At 37.9% G+C, this 27674-nt stretch overlaps 2 protein-coding genes across 2 annotated transcripts in view; both read right to left on the bottom strand.

The window, feature by feature from the left end:
- Positions 1–337: 337 nt before the first annotated feature.
- On the bottom strand, positions 338–11839 carry LOC139946331 (probable very-long-chain enoyl-CoA reductase art-1). The gene is made up of 11 exons (XM_071943965.1): positions 11702–11839; positions 10589–10639; positions 10064–10115; positions 9763–9807; positions 9297–9400; positions 7529–7641; positions 6691–6796; positions 5478–5550; positions 4787–4830; positions 2671–2863; positions 338–1791 (listed from the first exon to the last, which is right to left on the bottom strand). The coding sequence occupies exons 1-11, from the start codon at positions 11705–11707 to the stop codon at positions 1664–1666; spliced, it is 915 nt and encodes a 304-aa protein (XP_071800066.1). The 5' UTR covers positions 11708–11839; the 3' UTR covers positions 338–1663.
- A 1854-nt stretch (positions 11840–13693) lies between these two features.
- LOC139946031 (serine/threonine-protein kinase PLK1-like) overlaps positions 13694–27674 on the bottom strand; it is a 41939-nt gene continuing 27958 nt past the window's right edge. Inside the window, exons 8-14 of the mRNA XM_071943614.1 lie at positions 27250–27370; positions 26213–26296; positions 24952–25120; positions 23154–23283; positions 22147–22197; positions 20920–21075; positions 13694–20313 (exon numbers count right to left, since the gene is read on the bottom strand). Of these exons, the coding sequence (XP_071799715.1) occupies positions 20074–20313; positions 20920–21075; positions 22147–22197; positions 23154–23283; positions 24952–25120; positions 26213–26296; positions 27250–27370 (951 nt within the window). The 3' untranslated portion in view covers positions 13694–20073. The remainder of the gene's footprint in view (positions 20314–20919; positions 21076–22146; positions 22198–23153; positions 23284–24951; positions 25121–26212; positions 26297–27249; positions 27371–27674) is intronic.

Raw genomic sequence — 27674 nt, 5'->3', positions numbered from 1 at the left:
ACGTGAATTTTACTATTGCGCCTGTGGCAGACATTATGCTGTAATGCGTCTTGGGAATTAAAAACTAGTCACGACTAGTGATTATTTGAGGCGCAACTAGTCGAGAAGTAAATTTCACTAGTTGCCCAGGCTTAGTACAGAGTCTTTGGAAGAGTTCATTTTCTCCGATCTTATTTACTAATTCCGCTGATCATATGAAAAATAGATAGAACAACCATGCCTCAATTTTGGGGTGAAATCCACAGGACATGCAGCTCAAAATCTTTACTGGACCAGGATTTTATTTACAAAACCAGAATCAAAATGAGAAGAGACTAGAATCACAATGAGAACACAGTTTTATCATCCTAACAGTTTTATTTGAAAGAACACTAAGAGAGGATTTATCTCTTCTGTTTTGGGTGATACTCAGCTTGAATGAAAGTTATTTTGTGAGACTCAAACTCAACATTTGAACATCATTCTTTTGAGTCAAAGATGTTGAATTGAGAAAACAAGACTGCCAGACTTGTCCTGTCTTGAGTTTACTGGCCCGACACTGAAATCACTGGCCGCTGGCCGGTGGTCCAGTGTAAAATTCAAGCCCTGACAACACTGAAGTATTTTTTATTCCAAACCCTTTAGTTTCCAATAGAAAATGTATAAATCACATAATCCTAAATAATAGTAGCACATCGTCCCTGCTCTGGAATTAAAACGTTTTTGGGTTCGAATCCCACTCTAAAAATAAGCCTGTGGATTTTGAACACAGGAATCGGGGAAGTCCTGAGAATACAGTGCTTATACACATCGGTGTATGGTATCATAAAATATCATTCCAAATCCCAGATGCAAATTGAACATCTATCAAAAATTCAAACCATTGGCCCCTAAAACAGTAACTATGTATCAAACAATTTCCAATAAGATTTAATTTGTCACAATACTGGAATAATTTTGAACTGTACGAAACATTTTCTTGACGTGGGATACAAATTGAACACTAATTCTGTGCGTACAAAGCCTGTACAGCACGGCACACTTTCGTAAAGCTGCTTAGCAGGAAATACTGCTTACCAAATTATTTTGCTACTAAACAAATGCGCAGGATGCAACGCCACTTGTGAACTTTTTGGTATTATAGCTGATAACCTGTTTCTGCTAAGCATGATTTTTCTGTGCTTAGCAAGTTTCAGCAGTGAAGAAGGATCTATATGCACTTTTGTCAAATCATATTTGTATACAATCAATATCATAATTGCTTCAAACAACTGAAAAACTGCAAATAGTATTTAACATTCAATGTATTATTCGTCAAAACTTTCAGATCAGACCTGACATACATCAGGGCAAAATTTCATGAACCCTGTAAGCACGAAAACTTGCTAAGCAAAGAATAGTATTGCTTAGCAGAAACAGGTTACCAACCAATAATACATTGAGCTTGCATTGTTGTGTCTTGTGCCCCACTTAATATTTGCTTAGGAAAACAATTTGTCAAGCCTTTTTTCTGCTTAACAGTTTTATAAAATTGGGCCCAGATCACCATTTTCTATCATGATTCAAATCATTCAACAATGGGCTATTTGTATCATAATTATATAAGAACCATTTTGAAAAGTTAAAAATAATAACATTATTGATTTTGATCGACCCAGGATGGAGACGTTTAGGAGAGGAAGAGTTAGAGTAGGAAAGGAACGATTGACTTGCGCCCTCGTGGGTAAGATGCAAACTCCTTCTTGTAGTTACGATGTTTTCCGAGAGCCCAAACAGACATCTGGTAGAATCCAGCGATGGTGAATAAGAGTGCTGAAGGGAAAAACAAAACAACAAAAAAACATTAAAAAGGTTTTCATGGCAGAGTGGTTAATAATAATAACAATAATTTCTTATAAATTATGCTTAAAGAGCCCCTTAAAGTGTCTGGGTACTTTTTACACAATGTCCACATATTTAACTTAAACAGTTTGAAGATAATGATAATACAAAGCTTCCCTTAAAATATTGCTCGCTTTGGTGCTGTAGTTTTTGAGAAAGAATGTCACAAAAATTATTTTAGTTTAAGTTTTAGCATGTAAAAACGAATTAACCAGTTATGGTATTTTACCATAACATACCATAACTGATTAATACGATTTTAAATACAGAATAATTTTTGCCTCACTGAAATCGAGACGAAAATTATTTTTGTGATTGTTTTAGTACTCATTTCTCAAAAAACTACAGCACCTCAGCAAGTAATATTTTAAGGGAAGCTTTCTACTATCATTATCTTCAAACTGAGTAAGTTTAATGTAAATTTGTGGACATTATGTTTTGTGTTCCAACATTTTGTTTTGTGTTCCACAGGTGCCCTGTGCTCTGGCGCCCGCTGAAAGGTTCCAATACAAAGTAACATTTTCCTCATAGCATGCCCCTCACCAGAGGGTAATTGCGGTGCTCAGAAAAGTTTCCTTATTCTGCCACCACATTTTCATTCATGAAGAAAATATATTAGTATCTAATTTACCTAACTGATGTTTTTTTTTTTTTTACTTGTGAAAAATGGTGGCAGGATACAGAAAGTTTTCCCTGTGCTCGTTTAATATCAAAGTTTTAAGCCTGATACTGCTACGACCTATTGATATTTTAAAACTAACATTTCACGTAAACGCTATTTTACAGACTTTATGAACGATTCCATTTTACCTGGCAGACATTGGGTCATGATACTGAAGCTAATCCAAGCGCCAGCCTCATAGGTATAGTTAGGGCAGCTAACCACACTAAAGAGCATCGTCATTGGGTTACCGGTGGGCTGTGGGATACGACGCTCCTTGGTTCCCGCTGGGCGCATATTACGGAACGCCACATGGATACAGAGGTTTCCGTACTCACAAAGCTGTCAAAGTACAGGAGGAGCAAAATGTTTTTAGTATTTTTACTTTTATTTTTGATATAATACACTGAAGTTGAATTGATTAAATTTGCACACATTTAAAAATCATATTAACCAGTTTTTATTGAGCGCTTTTACACAGCGTCTTAAAGCGCTTCCAACATTATTACCCCTGGTCACTTGGCCATTTAATTTATTCCTTAAAGGCAGTGGACACTATTGGTAATTGTCAAAGACTAGCCTTCACAGTTGGTGTATCTCAACATAAACATAAAATAACAAACCTGTGAAAATTTGAGCTCAATCGATCATCGAAGTTGAGAGATAATAATGAAAGAAAAAATAACCCTTGTCACACAAAGTTGTGTGCGTTTAGATGGTCGATTTCGAGACCTCAAGTTCTAAATCTGAGGTTTCGAAATCAAATTCGTGGAAAATTGATTCCTTCTCGAAAACTTTGAAACTTCAGAGGGAGCTGTTTCTCACAATGTTTTATATCATCAACCTCTCCCCATTACTCGTCACCAAGAAAGGTTTTATGCCAATAATTATTTTGAGTAATTACCAATAGTGTCCACTGCCTTTAAACCCCCTCAGCTCCCTGGGGACTATATACAGCCTGTGCCACAAATATGCCTAAGCTAAATCAATTACAGGAACCATTTCTGCCCTCACAGGTACCCATTTACATTATCAAGGCATGGTTTTCATCAATATATATTTTATTTTTTACTCCTACTTCATAAATGTTATTATTATTGCTATCAAGCCATAAAACACACAAAGGTGCTACGCAAAAGTTTAGCAGAAGTAGACTACCAGTAACTCTGCCCGTATTCATGAAGCTGTGTCTGCTAGGCACATATTAGCAGGGAACCAGTAAGATACAATATACATTACATGGTATTTTGGCTGGTAATCTGTTTCTGTAAAGCAAGATTTTTCATTGCTATGCAATTTTTTTCTGGCGATTGACAGCTTTACTGAATTGGGCTCTCTAAGGTCTCTGAACAACAACAAAACAACAGCAACATTACAAACATTTTCTGCTTAGCAATAGACAGCAATAAATAGTTGCTTAGCAATAAACACAAATAATACTCAAAAAGCATGATTGAAATAATATGGAACTAGAGTATAGAGTTTCATCATGCTGACACCATTTTTTTTCTTCAGGTACCCTGTGTACAACATTAATAATACATACTGATTCAAACCAATACCAAAACTGCACCAGACTGATTGCCCTTACAGCCTAACTTTAACTACACTCATTTAGACAATAATAATAACAAGTTATTATGTACAATAACATACCAATGCACAACTTCCCTGGTCATTGGGCCCAAAACATTCCTGAAATCTTTCTTATCTCCCTGGGGAGTATACAGCCCTGAGCTCCCTTGCCTTGTCGCCCCAAGGCTTTTCTAAATCAAATTTCAGGTACCCGTTTATACCATTGGTGAAGAGAAGCAATCATAGTGAAGTGTCTTGCTCACGGACACAAATGTCATGACCAGGATTTCAGTCCAATGGCTTTACCACCCGGGCCCAATGGCTTTACCACCCGGGCCCAATGGCTTTACCACCCGGGCCCAACGGCTTTACCACCCGGGCCCAATGGCTTTACAACTCGGGCCAAATTTCACGGCTCTGCTTACCGTAAGCAAGGAATCGGTGTTGCGGAAGCAGTAAATTCTGTGTTCACGTCAAGTTTGTTTCGCGGGTAAGCAGGGAATTTTTGCTTGTGTGCATGCGAACCCCACATTACTAGGCATTCTTGAAAACCTTGAAAAGTGAGCACAGAATTCAGCGGTAAGCAGAGCCATGAAAATAGGTCGTGAATTTGGACCTCTAAACCGCTCGGCCATGACATAACTTGAAGGGGAAATATAGAAAAGATTATACGCCAACTCTTGAGCTTACCAGGAAGGAAGCAAGACCACCGTACACCTGAATATCTCCACCAGCTGAATTCAAGAAGAAAAACACAATGAATCAGAAGTTATAGAAAGGTTTGCGGTCACACCATGTGATGACCATCTCTAATGAGTTGGGGTGGTTCTGAAAAGAACCCTTGGTTTCAACTCGACGTTTCGATCAGTATGCTCTGATCGTCTTCTGGAGAAAGCTGGACTCTGATGTTTCAATTCCTAGAAATCAGAAGTTACTACGAGGTATATTTTAATCTCAGGCCTGGAATAACATGCAGTCCACGGATGCCATCGCCTCCGTTGCCTTTGGTCTTGGTGCCCCTTCAAAAGTTTCCCATTGACTTTCAACAAATTCAAATGGAAGTGGCCAATGCAAAATAAAAATGACCTTGCCCTTTCAATAAGTTCAAAGATGAAATTCCAAGCCTGTAATCTTAAAGCAATCAATTTGAGTTTATCAAGATTTATTAACCATAATGCAGGGTTTCCTCTAACTTATTCAGCGACTTATCAGCAAGACCAGTTAGCTTGTTTAGTTTAGATGATCTTCCCAACAAGGGCACTCGGCGAACTCCCACAAGGGGTTACAAACACCAAGCTGGTTATAGAATATGACTTTTTTTTTTTGCTTAGCGAGATTCTCTCTGCTAAGCGTACTTGCTTGACATTGATAGTTTACTTACCTGGCGGCGTGTACAGAGGATGATTAACGAAGTAAGCAACAAATGCAGCAAATCCCCAGTAGTAAATACTATTCTAAAATACAAGAAAATACAAAATCAAAGTAGAACATTAAATAGTGGTTTTGCAGAATATGTTCGCCAGGTCAGCCATTTGCGTGTAGAGCCTAGAATTGGGGACAGCAGTGAATAGAAGCATTATATAACTCTGTAATGTCATGGTAATGTTTATGACCCTTTCATCCAAACAGAAAAATACAATACAAATGAAGCATGAATCAGGGCTTTACATGCACATGGCGGATCCAAGAAACATCAAATTACGGGACAGCCACTTTAAAGACACTGGACACTTTTGGTAATTGTCAAAGACTTGTCTTCACAGTTGGTGTATGCATTTGTGGCGTAGTTAGGCTTGGTGCATGACGTTTCTCGTTTTCCTTTCACACACAGTGCGGCCAACTCACCAACAGCGCCTGCTTGCCCTTGAAGACACTGGACACTATTGGTAATTGTCAAAGACCAGTCTTCTCACTTGGTGTATCTCAACATATGCATCAAATAACAAACCTGTGAAAATTTGAGCTCATTTGGTTGTTGATGTTGCGAGATAATAATGAAAGAAAAAACAACCTTGTCACACGAAGTTGTGTGCTTTCACATGCTTGATTACGAGACTTCAAATTCTAAAATTGAGGTCTCGAAATCAAATTCGTGGAAAATTACTTCTTTCTCGAAAACTACGTTACTTCAGAGGGAGCGCTTTCTCACAGTGTTTTATACTATCAACCTCTCCCCATTACTCGTTACCAAATCAGGTTTTATGATAATAATTATTTTTTAGTAATTACCAATAGTGTCCACTGCCTTTAAGGAGAAACGTCTTGCACCAACTTAGCGCATAGTATGCATCTAAATGTACCCGAAAACAACCGGTTATAAACAGCTCAAGCTTGTTATTATCAACCGCTTAAACACCCCCACATGACGCGCTCTCCACCAATAGGAATAGCGAAACTGTCTGAGGTATTTATGAATGTATGTTAAAGCATCTTGAGCATCACTGAGTGACGGAGAAGTCATTATTATTATTACCTTGAAGATGTTGAGGATTGGCATAGTAGCATAGGAGAATCGATACTACAAGTGAAAAGTTTCTTGAGCGCCACTGAGTGACGGATATTGGCGCTGTATAAGAAGCCATTATTATTATTACCTTGAAGATGTTGAGGATTGGCATAGTAGCATGGGAGAATCGATGGACAAAGACAGTCTCTAAGAGTCTCTTTGCATAATGAAGAGACCAACAAGCGGCGGCAATCCTGCAGTCAAATCAGAGGACAATAATTTTAAATGAGAAAATAGAATAAGCTGTTGCCAACTGCTTACCAACCGAAAGGACCTATGGTAAAATGCAAAAAAACAAACAGTTAATGGCCTGATGATTGTACCCTCGCATAGAAAGACTCTGATAGGGTCAAAACGTCAGGCCATTAACTATTTTTGAGAACAAAAAAAAAAAATTGAAAATCATATTTTGTTACTTTCAGTATGCTATTATATAGACTCAGTGAATGATTTCGAACCACATTCTGCTGATCAGAAACACCAGAGTTTGAATCCAGTGCTCTTATTCGCTTCGGCCACGACAAGCCCAATTCTTCTGACAAGGAAACTAGATGGTTATCAATATGACATTTATTTCTACATTCACATGGATGCATCATCCTAAAAGCCGAGGTTTGCGGTGGATGTGCCCGTTACAACAACACAAAACAAAACAGGATAACAGCACTACATAGACGAATAAGTAAATACTAACTGTTACGGTAGATAGCAAACACAAAGGTTTCACCATGGTTAAACAAGGTATATATAATTCTAGAACAGTACATGTATACGAAGTAGACAGAGAGACTAATAATTTTACAAACAATACGAATTAGAAAACAGATACAACCTGATACCAAGTAAGTAACGGCTAAGCCAACTACCAGTATAAAATAGCGCATAAATCAATTACTTTGGGAATTAAGTAAAAATGTTGTACTTACTGAACCACCATAGACCTGGGTTTGTCAATATTCTCAGCTCCATAAATGATTGCAGGCCTCATGTAGAACAGTAGGTATATGAATAACGGACCTGCATACTCAGTGAGAAACACCTGTAGAGCATGATAAGAAGAAAAAGTTTTAATGTTCCAACAGCTATAGGATTTGAGGCATTGCATGGTGGGGTATCAATGTATATTTGGTTTGCGGTAACACCATGTGTGTATCTACTTGCAAGGTAGAGTTGTTCTTAGGGAACTGTCTTGCTTTATTCTACTGCCGTGGAGTAGATAATCGGAGGTTCGGGAGACTTCTCAGTTCTGAAAAGAACTGTCCTCCTTATTAACTATTACCAGGGCGGATGGTATAGAAATTAGACTGGACTACTACTTTAGCTTATAGGATCGTAATAATTGTACTGCCGCGGAGTCAGTTCTGAATTGGTCTCAACGTTTCGACTAGCTTGCTCTAGTCATCGTCAGGAGACAGCTAACAGTTCCAACAGCTAAAACCTCTCCTTGCCCAGTCAGTTTCCCTTATGGTTTCCCTCATGGTTTATTTAATACTAAAAAGTCTTATCCCTTTAAAGGCACTGGACATTTTTGGTAATTACTCAAAATAATTGTTAGCACAAAAAAACTACTTGGTAACAAGCAATGGAGAGCTGTTGATAGTAGAAAACATTGTGAGAAACGGCTACCTCTGAAGTAGCGTAGTTTTCAAGAAAGAATTAATTATCAACTAAAATATTTGAGTATGATTTTAGAGACCTCAGAATTTGTGTGTGATCCCTGGTAACACGGCAGCTAGCAGGTTATATGGCTTCTGACTGGCACCCCCAAACAAAGATGTTGACTAACAGGGAGACCCCCAACATAGGGCTAGATAGCTCAGTTGGTAGAGCACTGATGCGTTCATCCGGAGACCGTTGGTTAAAGTCCCGCTCCAGTCAATTTTTCTTTGTTCAAACCCAAACTATTTTTAAGCTTACCCAGTCAGTTTCCTTTGTAGTTTACTACTTGAAATTTTTTTTTTTTAATAAAAAGTCTTTTATAAAAGTTACATTTCTGTCAATAGTCAATGTTGGGTAGGCCTGGGCGAATAATTCGTATATCCGGTTAATGGCGAATAGGTTTTCCTATCCGTAACTGCGAATGCCTTTTTTTTCTTAACCGGATATCCGCATAGGGCGCGAATACCTATTTACAAACCGGATAATTCTGTAATTACAACCGAGAAACCGGATATTCTTTAATATCCGAATATCCGCGGACGTCGGTCGACAACTGACATGAATTGTTTTGTCGGAATCCGTATGAAACTTCTATTAAAACAGCAAAAAAAGCATAAATTAAGTATTTAACTATGCTCACCTCCTTGAAGAGTTAAAACGATGACATTTCTGACGTAATTTGTTCAAAGATTACAAAAGTTTTCCTTCACGTAGAGTCAATCACAATCAAAAGAAAAAGCAAGTCGCCATCTTAAAATTAGATCCGGTCATTTTTATGAATGAACCGAGTGACACTGGTCTAAAACTAATATCAATCCGCCCATAACATCCCATTCACAAACGAACAGCGCCCTCTAGCGGCAATTTTTTTTTTATCATTTTTTTTAAATAGCGCCCTCTAGCGGCGAAAAAAACATTTGAATATCCGGTTAATTTCGGATAGTTGGCCAGCGGTATCCGAATAACAAAATTTCACTATTCGCCCAGCACTAATGTTGGGTGCCTAACAATGGACTTTCCCGTATAACAACTTACCGTGCTCCAACCAACTTGAGGACCCAAGTCTTTGAAGTAGAGTTTTCCGTTATTACCCAACTCCAAGGATTCCAGAGTGCTTTCATCCTTTAGGGACTTCCCCTCTGAAACCAACAAACGAACACAGAGTTTCATTTGAAGTTTTAAAGGCCAGCACTATTCAGCACTATTGGTAATTACTCAAAATAATTGTCACCATAAAAACTTACTTGGTAAAAGGCAATGGAGAGCTGTTGATAGTATTAAACAATGTGAGAAACGGCTCCCTCTGATATATACTACTAAAACAATCAAATAGTTCCAAACACCAAAGGTATACTTTTTATCACTTTACGACCTTTTGTTACGGAAAAAGTACTTTGTGTGCTTGAAAGAAGGCTGCAGAGTCTTACGCCCTTCTTTAGGGCACATAACAATCTATATTGAATGGAACATGCTGGTTAAATGTTTACAAACTTCTACTCACTTGAAGCTGTACGATATGACTGTCTATCCGGATATAGATTTCTCTCTGGAAAAAAAGAAAAGAATATTAAGCGTTGACAAAAAAATAAGAAAATAAACATTTTACTGTAATAGACTCAAAAATGTACCAGAAACAAACATTCCAAATTCTGTTTTATTATTCAAGACATTTATACTTTTTTAGGGGAAAAATCCACAAAGTTAGGTTATGATCAAACAGAAATGAATCAAAACAATTTCCATTTACACATAATTGACATAAATAAAAGACTTTATTTTAAGTGTCCATTATGATTACTCACTTTTGAGATGAAACTGGGTTTTAACATCAGCAATGGTTGTTGCTTTGCCAAGCTGTAAATGCAAATAGTAAGGCATTAATAATAAACTCCAATTAATTTGATGGGGAAACGAGGAAAATATACATTTATAAATAAAATACACTGCATTTGTATGAAGGCACGTGTGTTACTTCCTTTTCACAACACAAAGGATTTGACAAAAAAATACAGTGAATCACCGACACCTTTGACCTTGTGTTAAAACTTTAATATTGTTTCCGTCGTTTGAAAAAGATTCCGCATCCTAACAATACACAAACCATGATGCTTTTTTACTTCTATTTCATTACTCGGCAAATTCCACAAATAAATAAGATACAAACGCCATGGCTCAAGGACACAAGTGCGGGTGTCTTACAGATATCTGTCTGCCTGCCACGTAGGCCCCTGACAAAAGGCTAGTCCCAACCCTGAGGACGTGCTCTTCAAGAGGGAGGGAGTAGGGGATGTTGTTACAGGAGCTTACGGCGAGATTTCATTACTCACCCCTGTCAGTGTCAGAAGCTCTTTGCTGCTTCTTGCATCCAATATTTTGATCTAGATGAGAAAAACAAATTTATAAATGACACCTAGTTTTTTTAGAACATGGTGGTATATATTTGGTTTTCGGGAACACCATACATGTGTATCCTACTTGCCAGGTAGAGTTAGTTGTTTAGAGAACTGTCTTTCTATATTCTACTACCACGGAGTAGATTTATCGGATTGTTGGGGTGGGGAGACTTCTCATTTCTGAAAAGAATGGTGGTAGTTGTATAACACTAGTAGTACTACATTTGAGAAGAATGTTGACTAAATCAGTCTTGCAACTAGCCTATACAATAATATAAACATAAATTATTATTTGTAGTGTGATCGGATTCTCAAGAAATTAACCAAACCAGGCAAGCAAAAAATTACAAATGCAAGTTTTGTATTTAAAAGTTGATACAAAAACACTTATTTATTTATGTGGAGTAATATGTAAAAGACTACTATTTTTGCTATGATTTTGAGCTGTGTGAAAATTTTACACTAAAAAAAAGTACCAGCACATAAATCTTTTGAAGGTACTCGAACCCTGACCTTGGTTCAAATCCTGCTCTGTCTAGTAAATGTTTATTTTTCAACCCAAAATCATTACATAAAACTAATGTTTTAACCATGGATGATCATGGAGCTATCCTTTGTAAAGCTCCAACCACATCCCCCCCCCCCCCAGCCAAACTCAATCCAAACCAGAACATCACACTAAAAAATAATTAAAGTTGCACAGAATACATTTGCAAATTTTTCCCTACAGTCCCTTAAGATTCTATTAAAACAAATATTCCCAGCTCTCATCAAGTGAAGAAATATTTAAGCAGTATAATACGTAAAGACACCTTTAAAAGTTTAATGGTTGTTCATTTATACATCCATTAACCACAAAGGAGTATCTGAAAATTATAAATAGAATACGTAGGCCTTATAAATATTAATTAACAAATTTATTATATAAAAAACACGCCAGCCCCTCCTTGATTCTGTCCGGGAACTAGGCAAGCGTGTCCTCTGTTCACAAGAGGCTTCATAAACGATTACACCAATTATTCAAAAACTTAAAAGGTTCACACTTACATCCATTCTGAGTACGAGTATCTGACTCGGGAAGAAGAGCACGAAAATGTTTTCTAACTATGTTCTTTTTGTGTGTGAAGCAAAGAAGCAGTCAAACGACGATGTTTTGTAAAAAGCAAGCATAAAATCACACATTGACGCACGCCCTCTGTTGATTAAAATAAGTTTCTTAAAAACCCACTTACCTACTGGCCAATAAACAGCGCTGAACTTGCGTAGAAACTGAATTCAATTGATAATTCCCAGGGTTGTGTAAAATCGAAGAGAATAGCCCGCGTGACGTAACGAACATGAGGTGATCGGATCATGAGGAGGATTATCGATAAGCAACTGTTGATGTTATAATTTAATAATTTACTCATTACTACCACGAGGGTACAGTCGCACAGGTGCGGGCCTGGAATTGTTCATCAAGGGCAAAGCCATTTTTCATTTGCAAATGGGCACTTCCATTGGAAACTTTTGACAGGCACCAATGCCATAGTTATTGCCAAGACCAGCGAGGGCAAAAAACTCCATGGCCTTCGTGTAAATTTTGCAATCCCATTAAAAAATTTGTGAAAAAATCAGGCTTATCATAGCAGAGCAACATGGGCTGATAAAGAAAAATCTAATAGTCTCCCTTTGAACTAGCCTTGATCAAGGCTGTTGACGTACTGTTCCCCGGCCCGGTTCGCGGCGCACGTATTTTTTTCCTAGGACGAACGTGGGTAATTAACATAAAATGGGCGTGTTTTTGCCCGAAAAACACTCTAGCGCACGCACGAGCTTTAATCAAGACTTGGCAATGAAAGCAAGCGCGACGCATTTTATGGACAAAAGGTAGAGTTGTACAAAATACGCAGTTTTACATGGTACATGGTACTAAATATACATGTACATTGTACATGTAACATGTGCACGTGTGCGTGTATGTGTACATGTTTAATATGCGTGAGTGTATGAATTTTCCACAACTATTATTACGTCAAAGTACGCATGTGCATAGGAAAATGTATAGTTAACTACGCCCATTTATGTAAATTGCCCACGTTCGTCCTAGGAACAAAAAATACGCTCGCGGCGTACGCATGCAGCGCATACACAAATGTACATTACCATACATTGTACAGCGAGAACAGTATAGCGTAGTCGTGAGTACGGTCGTGTCTTTGTACTTTCAACCTCACACACGTGGCTCCCTATTAGTACCCATGTACCGTAACTGTACCGTAACTGTACCGTATACAGATGGTACATGTACCGGTACATGTACAGTACGTATGTATACATACGCTGTACACGTGTTATATGCACTGTGTTATGTATGGGGGTGCGCTGGCGGAATTCAGTGATGGGGACTGGGATTTTGCAGATCGCGGCTGGCTGTAGCGCCTTGATCAAGGCTACCTTTCAACCAAATTGTTTTCACTATTTATTATATGAGAGCAAGTTTCCCCGCAAACAAACTGCAGGTTTCAACTTTCAAGTCTAAAAACAAACACTTTTATCCCTTTTGTTTGTGGGCCTGCAGGCCTAACCTGGCTTGCCAAAAACGGCGTGTGGTGGAAAGCATGCCTAAGATTGCAGTCCGTAAACGCTAATAGGCCTAGCCTTACTTAAACATGACTTTTACAACAAAAAACTCATTAGGCCTAGTGTCTCATTCTCAAAGACAAGTTTGATAATTTTCATTTCGGGTAATGGTCAGCGCGTACAGCAAGTGACGTACATTCTCGAAATCCTTTGAATTATATTTAAATAAAAAAACCAGGATTCTATAAGAAGTTTGTCTATAGGATATCCTTTTTTTGAAAGGGGATATTTTCTGCAAAACACTTTGGACCGTAATGGAAAGGTTGGGACTAGCCTACCGAAGGCCTTGTCTAAACACTAGGATGGGCTGCCTGCGGTTCATTCTTTACTTTGTGATGATACCATTTCTTTCCTCTTCTGAACTCAAAATAAAACACAGCAACACAAACTTACTGGATCTAAGTTCCACAACCTGGTTGTTTTTATTCAAAGAGCTACCTCCATATAGTTTACAGTGCAGTATATCCAACTAGAATGACGACCACGTGGAGTTAACAAAATCAACATAATAATGTCTGATGCCGTCTCAACTCTGTTGTGAAGGACCACTATTTTATAAAAACAAAGCGAAATAAAAACTGGCCAAATGTTTTGCATAATAATTGTTTCAACCACAAATATTTTTGTCTTAGCTTTCCAATAAACATCTTCACCATAGATTAACGATAAATACTGCTTATTCCCAAAGCTCTTAAAGATGTAAAATATTTTTATTTCCCATATAAATTATATTCACATCCATACATGAAATTTCGAAGTTCTAATTATTTTTCTGAATAATTCTTTTATTATGGATTTACTGATGAGAAGCATTTCGTTATAATTACGCATTGTATAAAGCTTCACAGTTGGGCCGTTGATAAAATTGTAGGGGAGAAGGTATAGTTATACAGCTTTAGCACTTCTCTTTTTAGTAACTTTTAAAGTTTTTTCATTATTTCATTGAAGGAACACGTAGCCTTGGATCGGAAGAGTTGGTATATGAAAAGCGTTTGTAACCGTCTTTTATAAAATTTGACTCCCATAAATGGCCGACAGTGTTAGTCGACGAGGTAAAAGGAAAACCGTGCAATTTCGAGGCATGTTTGTGTGGATCAATGTATTATACTTTTACAACATCTTTCAGGGCAACATCAAAGGCAACGTGTTCTCGTTTTTGTAACAGCTACTTGAACAGGAATGTTATTTAAACTGGTTTACTATGTGTTTGTTTACCAATGTCATTTTGACATTATAAACTTCTGCATTTTGTCGTGATTAGGCCATCGATAAAAAAAAAATAGGATCAAATCTCAAGCTTCGAAAAACTTTCTGTGGAAAGTTCCTTGAAGTTGGAGGGGGTTCCATAAGTCTGTAATATTTCAGTAAGATTAATAAACAAATTCTGCTCCGAATTTATTTCAATTTGATGAGACACAATTTTCTTTTGAGTCATGCACAATTTCTTTATAAGATATGCATGCACAAAAATTTAAAAAAAGGATGCTTTAAATAAAACAAATTAAAAAAAACCAAATAAACAAACAAAATAAAAATTTATAAACAAATTAGTAAGTAAATAAAAATAAACATAAACAAATAAATTAATACCAAAGTAAATAACAAAATAATTGTATAACAAACAAACTCAATAATAACAATAAATGTGTTTACATAGAAATAAACATTTCTTTCAAGTGAAAAACTCTTTGTTTTAGCTATCAAAGTTTTGTTCGATGTTCAGATCTACTCGTTTGGATACTAAAGCAAACCATGCAAAATTATGTGATAAATAATTACAATAATAATTTAAAAATAAGATGGGGGAAATTATAAGGAAGAACAAGTGTTACAATGTTGGAAGACAAAGCTAGTTTAAGCTGCTTGGTGATTAACCAGAGGTTGGTGCTTTAAAGACACTGAACACCTTTGGTAATTGTCAAAGACCAGTCTTCTATTTTTAGGTTACTTTTTTCATCAGCAATTAAAAGCAGCAGTTAATATCCACACCCAATGCAATCATGTCAGAAATATATTTCCTTTTAATTTTTGTGCGTAAAACTTGCAAGACTGAATTAAAACAAGCAGGGAGCCTGACTAATCCCAGGTCCCTATCTGTCATCACCATGACAAGCAGGAGACCTGACTAGTCCATTTCCACTGTTAGTTATAATTTACAAGGATTCCAATCTATCACATAAACAGTTAACCATCTAACAAATTACATTTACTTGTCCGACACAATATATTTCAAGACCTTTAACAACACAATGACAACAGAAAAAAAAGTCCCATAAAATCTAAACTTAGCACCGAGAAAACGAAGCGCCATGAGCAAATATAATAAATAAAAATATTCTCTCTTCTTATATTTTACAGGTTGAATCTGTACAACAAAAACACACAAATATGAATACAGTTCTTATAGCTTGTGCATAATGAAATAATGACATCATAATGACATCACAATTAAAATTATCCCTGATAAAATCTTTACTCAATATTTGTAAAACAAAAATTATTTTTTTAATTTGCATCGGGATAAAGAATATTAATTTAGTTTTTTACCATTACACCAGTGTGTAGCACTGTATACTCAGTAGTTTCCCGAGTTTGGTAAAAAAAATAAAAAATTCTAACACAGTGTCCTACCAACTAGACCACCGAGATTGCCCGGTAGCTAAAGGCAGCTCAAATCCTATGTTTAAGCAGCGGGTACCGCAACGATATAAGAGATATTAAATTTGCATCGGGGATACAAAATATCAATTTTGGTTTTTACCCATACACCGATGTGTGTTATCACTGTATACTCAATACTTTCCTGAGTTTTGTGGAAAAAAATTAACATTCTTAATCCCTGATGCAAATTTAACATCTAATAATCGTTGCTGAACCCACTGCACGTAGGACTCAAGCTGCCTCTAGCTACTGCACAACATTGGTGGTCTAGCTGGTAAGACACTGCTCCAGAAGAGAAAATGTCATGGGTTAGAATCCCACCCAAGTACTATGCTTGTGATTTTTTTTCTTCACAGAACTCAGGGAAAGTACTGAGTATACAGCATAATGCACTGATACCTCAAACATGCAACAGCAATGTCCAATACCTTGAACAAGAATTAGATCAATCCTAGCCTTGCTCAAGGCAGTTGCATTATTCACTCTGAAAAGACACTGTTGTAAACCCACCCGTATACACTGTGCTTACTATGTGTGTTCACACCGCACGACCCAACCGCATACACTGTCATGTCACATCACTCGACGCACACCGTACGACTACTGTGCACAAGTTATCCGCATTCGTACCGTTAACCCGTATGCCACTAGGTCGACGCATACAGAAAGCGTACGGGGGGCGACAGGTTGTGTGATGTGGTTACACACATTTTACATACAACGCTGGTCTTTTTTTTCTCAAAGTGAATAATTGGACTGCCTTGAGCAAGGCTAGATCAATCCAGGCATTGGAACTAATGTGTTGGACATAACCTGCTCCCTCTCAAACTTCAACGTTAACATTCATAGTCACAACATTCAACATCATGGGACAACTGTACTCTTTGTTGCCCAGCCAAAATACAAACGATTAAAACAACCAAATCAACATTAAAAATGTTCCATTATTATAAGTGCACAGAAAACAAAACCATGCCAAGTCTGTGAAAAAGAAGAACGTAGGTGGATAACATTGTTTTATAAAAATTTTACTTATTTAGAAAAATGCATACATTTTACATTTTTTACATTGATGACAAAGACTTTGACGAATTTGTGTGTGGCAGCAGAAAAATGTACATTGCAAATCGGTTTACTACATGATGTCATGTCTTCCAAACAGCCCCCTCTATTGGCGGTGCTTCAAGGAAAGTTTTCATAATAAACCATTCATTTACCATTGACAGAGGATTGTTGACTATGTACAATACACTGATATACTTATACTCTAAAAACAAACATTCTCTTATATTTATCTCTCAATTTTGGCATATTATTTTTTTTCATTACCAGAGTAGTTATTTGTAGGCCTCCTATGATCTCATTAAACGACCAATCATCTGAGCTTGACCTTTATGCATTGACCAATCGCAACCATCGATGCATGACCCAGGTAATGCTCACATGTTTAGCTCCCATCTTGCATAGCAGAAACAGGTTACCAGCTAACACTCATCAATGTTTACATTGTTGCCACTGGTACCCTACTCATTTCTTGCTTAGTAATGAAATTTGCTCAGCAGAATTTGCTGCTTAACAGCTTTTTGAAATTGGGCTCAGGTCTTTAATCAAAGAACCTTACATTATGAACTAAGGTATAAATTCGTACTCTTTGAGAGTTGCTAATTTCAGTGAAGTTAACTTTCCAACCATGGAATGTATGATTTTTATTTATATTTCAGGAAACCTCCAAATGGTATTTCAAGATCATTCTACTATATTATTTTCTATGAATGTGTTTAGTAGAAAGTTACGTAGAAGTGAGTAAATATTACGAGTAAACTGCAGATACAACCATGTATAAATAAATCTCTTTAAGGGGACTGTCGGTTCTAAATAAAGAGAGCAGTTTGTGGTTGATTTGAAAACAAAATAAGGCGGTGTCCGAAACGACGACTTCGGCTACAGCTATGGCTAGATCAGTGCGTCTGCCAGTATATTGAAGAATATGCAGACCCGTGCGATCTAGCCAGAGCTGTAGCCAAAGTCGTGCTTTCAGACACTGCCTAACAGCTCTGAGATCTTAGAGCCAAAGCTCCTCCCCCAAGAGATTTACACATGGTTGTACCAACAAGTTTTTTTTGGTAGTAGTTACTGTACTTCTTTTTATCTACACCATGCACAGTCTCTTGAACATCACTTAGTGACTATTTTAGATTAAATTCAGCTAAGCTTCAATCAACTTTTAAAATATTGTTATTTAAATAATACTTTTATAATACAAACTGTAATACTGTTTTGGTTTGTCTTAAGCAAACTTTGAATAAACATAACCAGTTGAAAGCAGGCAGTCTGTTCACAGAGAGAACGAACAGCATAAAACAGGAGAAAATAAAATTTGCTTACAGGCACTGGACACTATTGGCAATTGTCAAGGACCAGTCTTCTCACTTGATGTATCTCACTATATGCATAAAATAACAAACCTGTGAAAATTTGAGCTCGATTGGTCGTCGGAGTTGCGAGATAACTATGAAAGAAAAAACAACCTTGTCACACGAAGTTGTGTGCTTTCAGATGCTTGATTTCAAGACCTAAAATTCTAAACTTGAGGTCTCGAAATCAAATTCGTGGAAAATTACATCTTTCTCGAAAACTACATCACTCCGTTTCTCACAATGTTTTATACTATCAACCTCTCCCCATACTCGTTACCAAGTGAGGTTTTATGCTCATAATTATTTTGAGTAATTACCAATAGTGTCCGCTGCCTTTAAAGGGTTTTGATACCTTTTGCAGATCAGGTTTTCTGCAATGACATTAATCCTTACAGCTTCAGCTTCAGTTTCAGCTTCATTAGTCAAGGAAAAAAAGTGGAAATCACACAGCAACATTTTCATGAAAGTCGTGTAAATCCATAGCACATGCTTAAACATTTTTGTGAAATTGTTTTACTCGTTTCTCAAAAACTACAGCACCTTAGCAAGTAATATATTTAAGCCCGGTTCACGAATGCGATACAAACGTTGACGTCACAAATTCACAACAAATTGTTTGCAGCAGTTCAACTCTGTCCAACTCACTTGCAAATATCGCTGCGCTGGATAGTTGTGTCGTCAAATTCACGTCAAATTCACTTCGCATTCGCATGAAGTATGAACCAGGCTTAAGGGAAGCGTTCCAGTTTCTAGCATCAGTACCCCTGAAACATGTAAGTTTAATGTAAATCTGTGGACACTTGTCTTAAGTGCTTAGATTGATCTTGAGATGTAAACTAATCTGAGTTTCAAGCACAGTTTGACGTCACAATACAAATCACTAGACTGACAACTCATCTAAAGATGAATCTGAGTGTTTCATGAGATTGAGCCAAGTCACACAAAGCGTAATAAATGCCATTGTTTTGAAACACACGACAATAAAAATGGTGTCAAAACAATTTCCCTTATACGTCGTGGACAAACATGGCACCCAAATTTAGGGAGTCAAACTTTGGACTCCACAAAATGGCCAGCCGTCGATTTCACCAAACTATTCCTAACTTAGGATTAATCTCAGGACTTAGGACGAGTTGAATCCCGTATCCAAATACGTAGGAAGCATTGAACCCATCCTAAGTTAGGACGGGTTACTCGTCCTAACTCGAGTTAGAATTTATCCTAGAGTTTCGTGAAATCGGCTGCTGTCCTGTTAGTTTGCAAAGTAAAGGGAAAACCATGCAAATTCAAGTTATATTTCTAACTATATGCATTTTGGGTGTGATCCCTGGCTACACGGCAGTTAACAGTTGATGGCTTCTGACAGGCACCCCTGAACAAAGATATTGACAAAATAGGGACACCGCCAACATAGGGCTAGATAGCTCAGTTGGTAGAGCGCCGGCGCGTTAATCCGGAGGTCGTTAATCCGGAGGTCGTTGGTTCGATCTCACTCAAGTCAAATTTTTGTTCAACCTCCAAAATCATCAAAAATTTACCCCGTCAGTTTCCCTTGTGGGGTTATATTCATATGCATTTTAATACAAACGGTTTCAAACGCTTTTTATAGACCAACTCGCCCGATCAAAGGCAAAGTAACCCTTAAATGGAGCATTCTCATAATGGGAATCGTTCTTTTACCTCCACTTGGAGAAGGTAAGATCCTTATAAGATGCACTCCTATAAGTCAGTACTCTCCTCCACGTCATCTTCTGACGCATCACTCCCTATTCCCATCATGTCTTGCATTCTCTCTCTTGCCAGATGAAGCCTCTTAGCGATGGCTGTGGAGCAGCCGTGGTGGGTAACTTGGATGAGGCGATAGGTGCTGGCGATACGCTCCTCGTTGATATACGTAATCAGGTGATCACTGTCGTTGTGATTCAGAACCAACTTGGTGTGATCGTCAAATAAATTCATCTACAGACGGAAGGATATTTATCTTTATTATTATAACGTACATGTAGGTTCACTATTCATAGAATAACTATATCACAGTGTTTACAATAGTAATCAGCAATATATCAACAAATCAATTAAACAATTGACAAATAAAACAGCAATAATACAGTTATTAGGAAACACATTATATTTTGAAGATCTTCTTAAACATAAACACTGATGGAGCAGATTTAATATAGGAAGGAAGTTTATTCCCCTCCTTACCTGCTGTAACAGTAAATGCAAACTACCTGCCTTACTACGAGTCATGGAAATAGATATCCCTGATAGATGTGCATTGGAGCAAAGGTAATGACACTCATGTCCTTAATGGATTTTTTACAATCTGGTGATACTCAGAAAACATTGAATAATTGTTTATATTTCAGTGGTATTTGTGCAAATTCAGTGAGAAATTCTTCTGTCAATTCAAAATTAATTCAAATTTACCCAGTCAGTTTCCCTTGTGTCAGTTTCCCTTGTGGTTTTAATTACTTTTTGAAATAAAAAGTGATTAATTGTAGAGATCATATTCCAAGGATCAATGATGTACCAATCCAATTAACAATAAGCACCTGCTCCTACCTGGAATGTTCCATTGCTGAGGTACATAGCGATTGCCTTAGGGGTGCGGTTCCATTGCACAAGGTATGGACATGCCCCGCCCACTGCCTGGGTGTGGTCGGGTCCTTTACGCTTCGGTGATGGTGATCGGATGGCACACTCACTCACTTCATTTGACTAAAAAATATATATATATATATATATATAATAATAATAATAATATTTATAGTGGATTATATTGGCGAGCATAATCTGTCACTCAGTGAGGCGTTCAAGGCACGTTAACATACAGTATTTTCTGCAAGGTATGTGTGACTACGTTTGAATTATGAGATCTACTCCTTTTACATAGCACCATGGTTTACCATGTAAAGGTGCTGTGGCGCAATATGCTGCCAATCAAACCAGGAACACAGGGGTGAACCCCCTTCTCTTTTCAATAAGGAATTTCCCATGCAGGGACAATTAAGTTTTTTTTGTATTGTATTGTATTGTATTGTAAAGTGCACTGGATTCTTTTACGTGCGCTACACACCAAACAGGACCAACGGAGCAATGGTTAAGTGTCTTGCTTACTTGAACCCACACTCTGCTGATCAGAAACCAGAGTTTGAATTCAGTGCTCTTAACCACTCGGCCACGACATTTCCATTGTGCTTTTATTACACGCGAGGGCATCTCCAAGTTCATTGGTGTGGCGTGGCCGAGAGGAAAAGCACACTGGACTCAAGCTATGGTGTTTCCGATCAGCAGACTGTGGGTTCGAGTCCCTGTCGTGATACTTAAGGATGACACGTAACCTTTATTGCTGTGACCTTTGGGTATAAGGCCACAACAAGCCGTGAAGATTTAGATCAAACTTTACAACAAAATATTGTTAAAGTAAAAGGTTTTTAATTAAAAAAAAAAAAAATCTCTATGAACCTGTCTACACTCGATCTGTTGCAAATGTCCTCTCAGGATTGTTTTGTTAAATTCTATCTTCATTTTCCTTCAATTATCTAAGCACCTGCCAAGAAGCGAATTGGATCGATTCGATTGATCAAATTCAACACAAACATCAGGCAAGACAATTCTTCATGGAGGCATCGTAAGCGATTGCCTCCATGCCCCCTGGTCATTGCCTTGGTGCCCTTGAAATGCTCCAGAAGAAATGTACAACTTCCTCATAGGGTGCCTTTTACCAGGGAGAAAATGCTTTGGTGCCCTTGCCCTTTAAAAAACTAAGCTTACAGTCCTGAAACATACCTTTAAATCCCCAATCGGTGACGTTGGACTGATGGGATCGGACGAAGGGCCCTGTCAAAACAAAAAAGCAGTAAATGAAAGGATTCTTTCATGATTGTGAAATAATGAATACATAATAATACAGCATTTGGTAAGATGCACTATTCTGTAAAGCATTCAAAGGCGCCAGTATAGTAGAAGTCAAGTGCAGGGCAAGCAAGCATGAACAAGTTTGTTTTAAGTTTCTGCTGGGAGAGAGTAATGTGTCTGAGGTCGTCAGGAACTACAAAATAAAAATGCATTTTTTTGGCCAGTTCCTTACAATATTCCGAGTGTTAGTATTTAATGTGAAATGAATTTGTGCTTGTTCCACAAAACTTGTAATTGGATCAAGAAAAAACCCATTAGTGCTGCTGATCCATTACGTTTAATGACCCACGTAAACACAATTTAATCACACTCACTCACTGAACAGGATGTATAGTTTCTGGTGGTCAAACTCAGAGCGTAATTGTTTGCCAACCATTTTCAGCAGAAATTACTCGTCCCTTTTGTGTTTTGAAACAATGGCCAAACTTTGGCCGCTCGCTCGTGTAGTGTAGGTTAAGGCCACAGTCACTGAACAAAAACAAACTAATAGCCCTCGAGAAGAGCTTTGCAGTGGTATACAGTATGTGAAAATCCAGTAAATTGTTGAGGATGATATGAGCCTTCATACAATGTGTTTGTTTCCAGAAGGGCTAAATTTTGAAAACATTCCTTTGAGGACAAATCAGAATATGCTTGCTTGCCAGGCAATCTCGGTGGTCTAGTTGGTATGACACTGCTCTAGAAATGCAATAGGTCGTGAGTTTGAATACCGCGCGAGTGCAATGCCTGTTATTTGTTTTTTAAAGAACTAGGGAAAATACTGAGTATACATACAGTGCTTACACACATCGGTGTATAAAGGTAAAACCAAAATGAATACTCTTTAGCCCCAATGCAAATTAAACATTTATTGAACGTAATGGGTTGTATTTTATTACCTTCACAAGATGTTCATCCATGTACGTTGAGAAGTAGTCAAGGAGAGTGACTTTCTTAGAAAGTCTCGACGGCACCGAAGAAAGACTAAACGTATGCGCCTTGTCATCCGTTGAAAGATATTGCACTGAACTGTAAGTTTTAAAGAAGGGGTAAAGTAGTCAGGAGAACTTAAACCAACATTTTGAAAAGGATTTAAGTTATTCTCACTACCTCTTAATCTTGAAAACTATTCTCATGCAACTATCTATAAGTGCAAAGATCTAATAGCTATTTCTTCTATAGCGCTCATATTCGTCACACAGAGACACTCCAACATGCAATACTTTCTTGCAAGGTATTGTGGAGCTACATTTTTTAAGTATAAGACCAGGGGTGGATTTCATAAAGAGTTATTGACTAGTAGTCTTACCTCGAGTTAGGACGACTTACTCATACTAACTTAGAACTAGCCTTAATCTCCCAGGACTAGTCTCAACTCTTTGTGTAAATGGTTTACACACAATATGCAGCCAATCTAAAAGTGCACTGGGTTCTTTTACGTGCATTACACAATGCACAGGACCAACTGCTTAAATCCCATCCGAAGGACGCAGCAATAATGGAAAAGTGTCTTGCTTAAAGGAACACGTTGCCTTGGATCGGATGAGTTGGTCTATAAAAAGCGTTTGTAACTGTTTTTTATAAATTGCATATGGTTGGAAAGATGTTTTAAAAGTAGAATACAATGATCCACACAAGTTTGCCTCGAAATTGCGTGGTTTTCCTGTTACTGTGTGAACTAACACGGTCGGTCATTTATTTGACTCCCATAAATGGCCGATCGTGTTAGTCGACGAGGTAAAAGGAAAACCGTGCAATTTCGAGGCACGTTTGTGTGGATCATTGTATTCTACTTTTACAACATCTTTCTAGCCATATGAATTTTATAAAAAAACGGTTACAAACGCTTTTCAAAGACCAACTCGACCGATCCAAGGCAGCGTGTTCCTTTAAGAACATTGAATGTCATGACCGGGACTCGAAACCCACACTCTGCTGAACAGAATCACAAGAGCTTGAGTCATGCGCTCTTATCCGCTAAGCCATGATACACCAATGAATGTAGAACTAAATATTTTTTATAAATAAGCAAATAAATAACAAACTTAGAGCTGCAATCATGTATTAATTCCCTTTTGAGGGAGTGTTGGCCCTTAACAGATCAGCACAGTGTGGGTTCCAATCCCCAGCCGTGACACTGTGTCCTTAACCATTGCTTCGTCCTTCGGATGGGACGTAAAGCCGTTGGTCCCATGTGTTGTGTAACGCATGTAAAAGAACCCAGTGCACTTATCGAAAAGAGAAGGGGTTGGCCCCGGTGTTCCTGGCTGTGGCTGCTTAATGCGCCGTAGCACCTTGTAAACCCTTGTAAGGTGCTAAATAATTGGGTCTCAGAATTCATCACTGCAATAACCTATCTTTCTGAAAGTTTGTATATACTCAGTGCCTTGAGTACCTTGTTTGGAACAGATACGTGCGCTATATAAGACTTTGATATTATTAACAGAGACAGTGTGGTCTCGACATTACAAACAATATACTCTGCTCGTCTTCAGGACCCAATTTCATGGCTCTGCCACTGTAAGCAAATAATCAGCGCTTCCGGAGGCAGCAGCAGATTTCACGAAACGCTAGGATAAATTTGGTTGGTGATCCTGTTTTTATTAAGAAAGAAATTTCATGCTAAGCAATTTTTCGTGCTTACAGGCTTTATGAAATTGGGCCCAGGAGACTGAACTATCAACACAAAACATTTACCTCCGGTCTGGAGAGAATGAGATGCGAGATTTATCGTTGAACATGACGCCTACAGTCCTGTCCGAGAGCTGGTAACCAAAGCCATATTTATTAGAGTAATCAACCCATTTGGTGACCCACAACACCTCATTAGCTTGGGGTTTGTATTTGGATGTACCTTGATGTTCACCTGTGAAAGGAAAAAAACAAAAGGCAGAATTTAAAATTTTAACTTCAAGATACGCTGCCGTGGTTGTTAAATTTCACAGACTACTTTATAGACGATGTGACCGCTGACGTCACACGAAAACCATAACATGATTCGCGCGCATACCGCCGGGCAAAACCTTTGTGTTTCGGGTGCCAGCTAGAAAGTGTACGCAATATTACTGTGACTGCGCAACTCAGTGCCCAGCGAAACATGACGTATAGCGTGTTTTGTCAACAGAGGGCGGTTGGAATGTAAACATAGGTCACATCGTCTATACAGTTACCATAATAATAATTCACAAAGGCCATATCAATGCACTTTCCTTTAGTCCCCTTTGTGCTGATGTGCTGTAGTTTTTGAGAAATGAGTAAAACAATGTCATGAAAATAATTTTTGTCTCACTGACCATGAGATGAAAATTATTTTAGCTTATAAAAATGTATTTTCATGACTACAGCACCTCAGCAACTAATATTTTGAGGGAAGCTTTCTACTATCATTATCTTCAAACGGTGTAAGTTTTTTGTGATTCTGTGGACATTGTGTTTTGTGTTAGAAAAAGTACCCAAATCCTTTAACGGCATCGGGTGCACTGGCATCAATAGCGAATTCTGCTCTCCCTCATGAAGTTGTATGAGGTATGAAAGTGCTAATAATACCCCAAAGATTCCTAACTTGTTATTTACTCTTCAATAAATGTTAAATTTGTACAGGGGTAAAGAATTTTCAGCGCATTACAAATTAATTTGTTAAATAATTACATTATTAATGTTACTATCATTTTGGTTTTGCCCATAAATATGTACACCGACATTTGTTATCGTTGTATACTCGGTACTTTCCCTGAGTTCTATAAAAATCACAGGAATATTACTCGTGTGGGAACCCATGAGACACTGCTCTAGACATGCTAGACTTGCAAGGGTCGTGAATCCCACTTGAGTAATATGCCTGGGGGGTTTTTCTTCACAAGACTCGAGAAAGTACTGAGTATACAGTGCTAACACACATCGGTGTTAATTGGTAAAGCCAAAATGAATATCTTATTAACTATTTTAAATTCAAACCTACCCCTTGGCAAGTGTTCTATGCATGTTTGCAACATCTCAGCAACCGTTTCTATGCCAACTGGGGCTGATCGTCTGCTAATGACAACTAAAATTAAGACAAATACAAAATCAAGTTATTCTACAATTATCACATACATGTCCACTGTTGAAACATTGAATCTAACAATATTAAATTTAGTTTTAAACAAAGAAAAATTGATCAGAGCATGAATTTGGGGACCGCTCGCCAGGGCAACTGTGAACAATAATTATAATAATAATATAAAATTTATAAGGCGCACAGTATCTGGAAGGTACCATTCGAAGGCGCCGGAAGCTGGCAAGCAAACAAATTGAGCAGGTGAGTTTTGAGGTTGTAGACAGCTCAGGTGTGTACCTCAGCTCGTCTGGCAAGGAATTCCAGAGACGCGGTGCGCAGCTAGAAAAGGCACGGTCTCCGTAACTTGCCAGACGAGTTTTGGGAACATACAGTATGTGTGATGATGATGACGATCTAAGGCCTGGGGCCAATTTCATAGAGCTGCTTAAGCAAAGAAATTTGCTTAAGCAAAAAATTCATTGCTTAGTAAAATCAGATTACCGGCCAAGACTCCACTCAATTGTAATGCTAAGTAAACAACAGCTTAAAACTAGTCATCAGCAATGTATATGGCAGCAAGTTTTGGCCAGTAACAAGTGTAAAATAAGCGAGCTATTTTCCTGCTTTTGCTTAAGCAGCTCTATGAAATTAGCCCCTGGTCTCATGTTACGCTACAGTAGAAGATCAGTAATGCAGTCACTGGTGATGTTGGCAGCTGCTTAGAGAGCAACTCCACACTTACAGGCTGGACTTACAATCTAGCCCATCTGTTTAATCGGCACCAAGCTGCTCTGGGCAGGTGACATCCGAATGGCTTGTGGCTTGGTTTGTCGATATAGCCATGCAGACTTTGACCAATCGCGTTTGACACCCAGTAGTCTGGTGTATGGCCATTTTCGATAATGATGATTTAAAAAAATTATGTAAATTAAAGAAAAGTTCTACAATCCTCAATATACCCTTCTTCTCTGTAACTGTTGACATGACGGTCTTTAACGCCGAAGTCACAGGAGTCTTAGGTCTTGAACCATGGCCATGTTTTGATCTCAGTTTGGGTGTACTAGCTTGTTTGGCACCAGACTATCAAAGAGAAGAAAAGACACGTTTGACGCAACTAGTTCAATCAACAAAACTTAAGTATCTTATCCTGAGGGATACAAAGCACTTTGAAAAAAAACCAAAGAAAAAGTATACTGTTTTTAGTTATTTTTTTTTCCTTTCCATTGTTTTAATCCTTTATTCATAAATACCTCAGACAGTTTATTATTTTTATTGGTGGAGAGCGCGTCACGTGGGTGTGTATAAACCTTTGTTTATGACCAGTAAAAAGTGTTGAAACATGGGCGTGACACGCGAGCTTGGACCTGTTCTTATAAGACAGTTT

This window comes from Asterias amurensis, chromosome 13, assembly GCF_032118995.1.
Source record: "Asterias amurensis chromosome 13, ASM3211899v1".
Lineage (NCBI taxonomy): Eukaryota > Metazoa > Echinodermata > Asteroidea > Forcipulatida > Asteriidae > Asterias > Asterias amurensis.
The sequence above is the reverse complement of the archived record's forward strand: the minus strand, read 5'-3'. Positions and strand labels throughout refer to the sequence as shown.

Bases quoted from the DNA above. Each gene is read 5' to 3' on its own strand.
- LOC139946331 (XM_071943965.1), bottom strand. The intron at 7,642-9,296 runs GTAAGTTGTTAT...CATGCTCTACAG, and splicing joins CTCAAGTTGGTTGGAGCACG to GTGTTTCTCACTGAGTATGC. The intron at 4,831-5,477 runs GTAAGTAAACTA...TCTTGAATTCAG, and splicing joins TCCTCTGTACACGCCGCCAG to CTGGTGGAGATATTCAGGTG.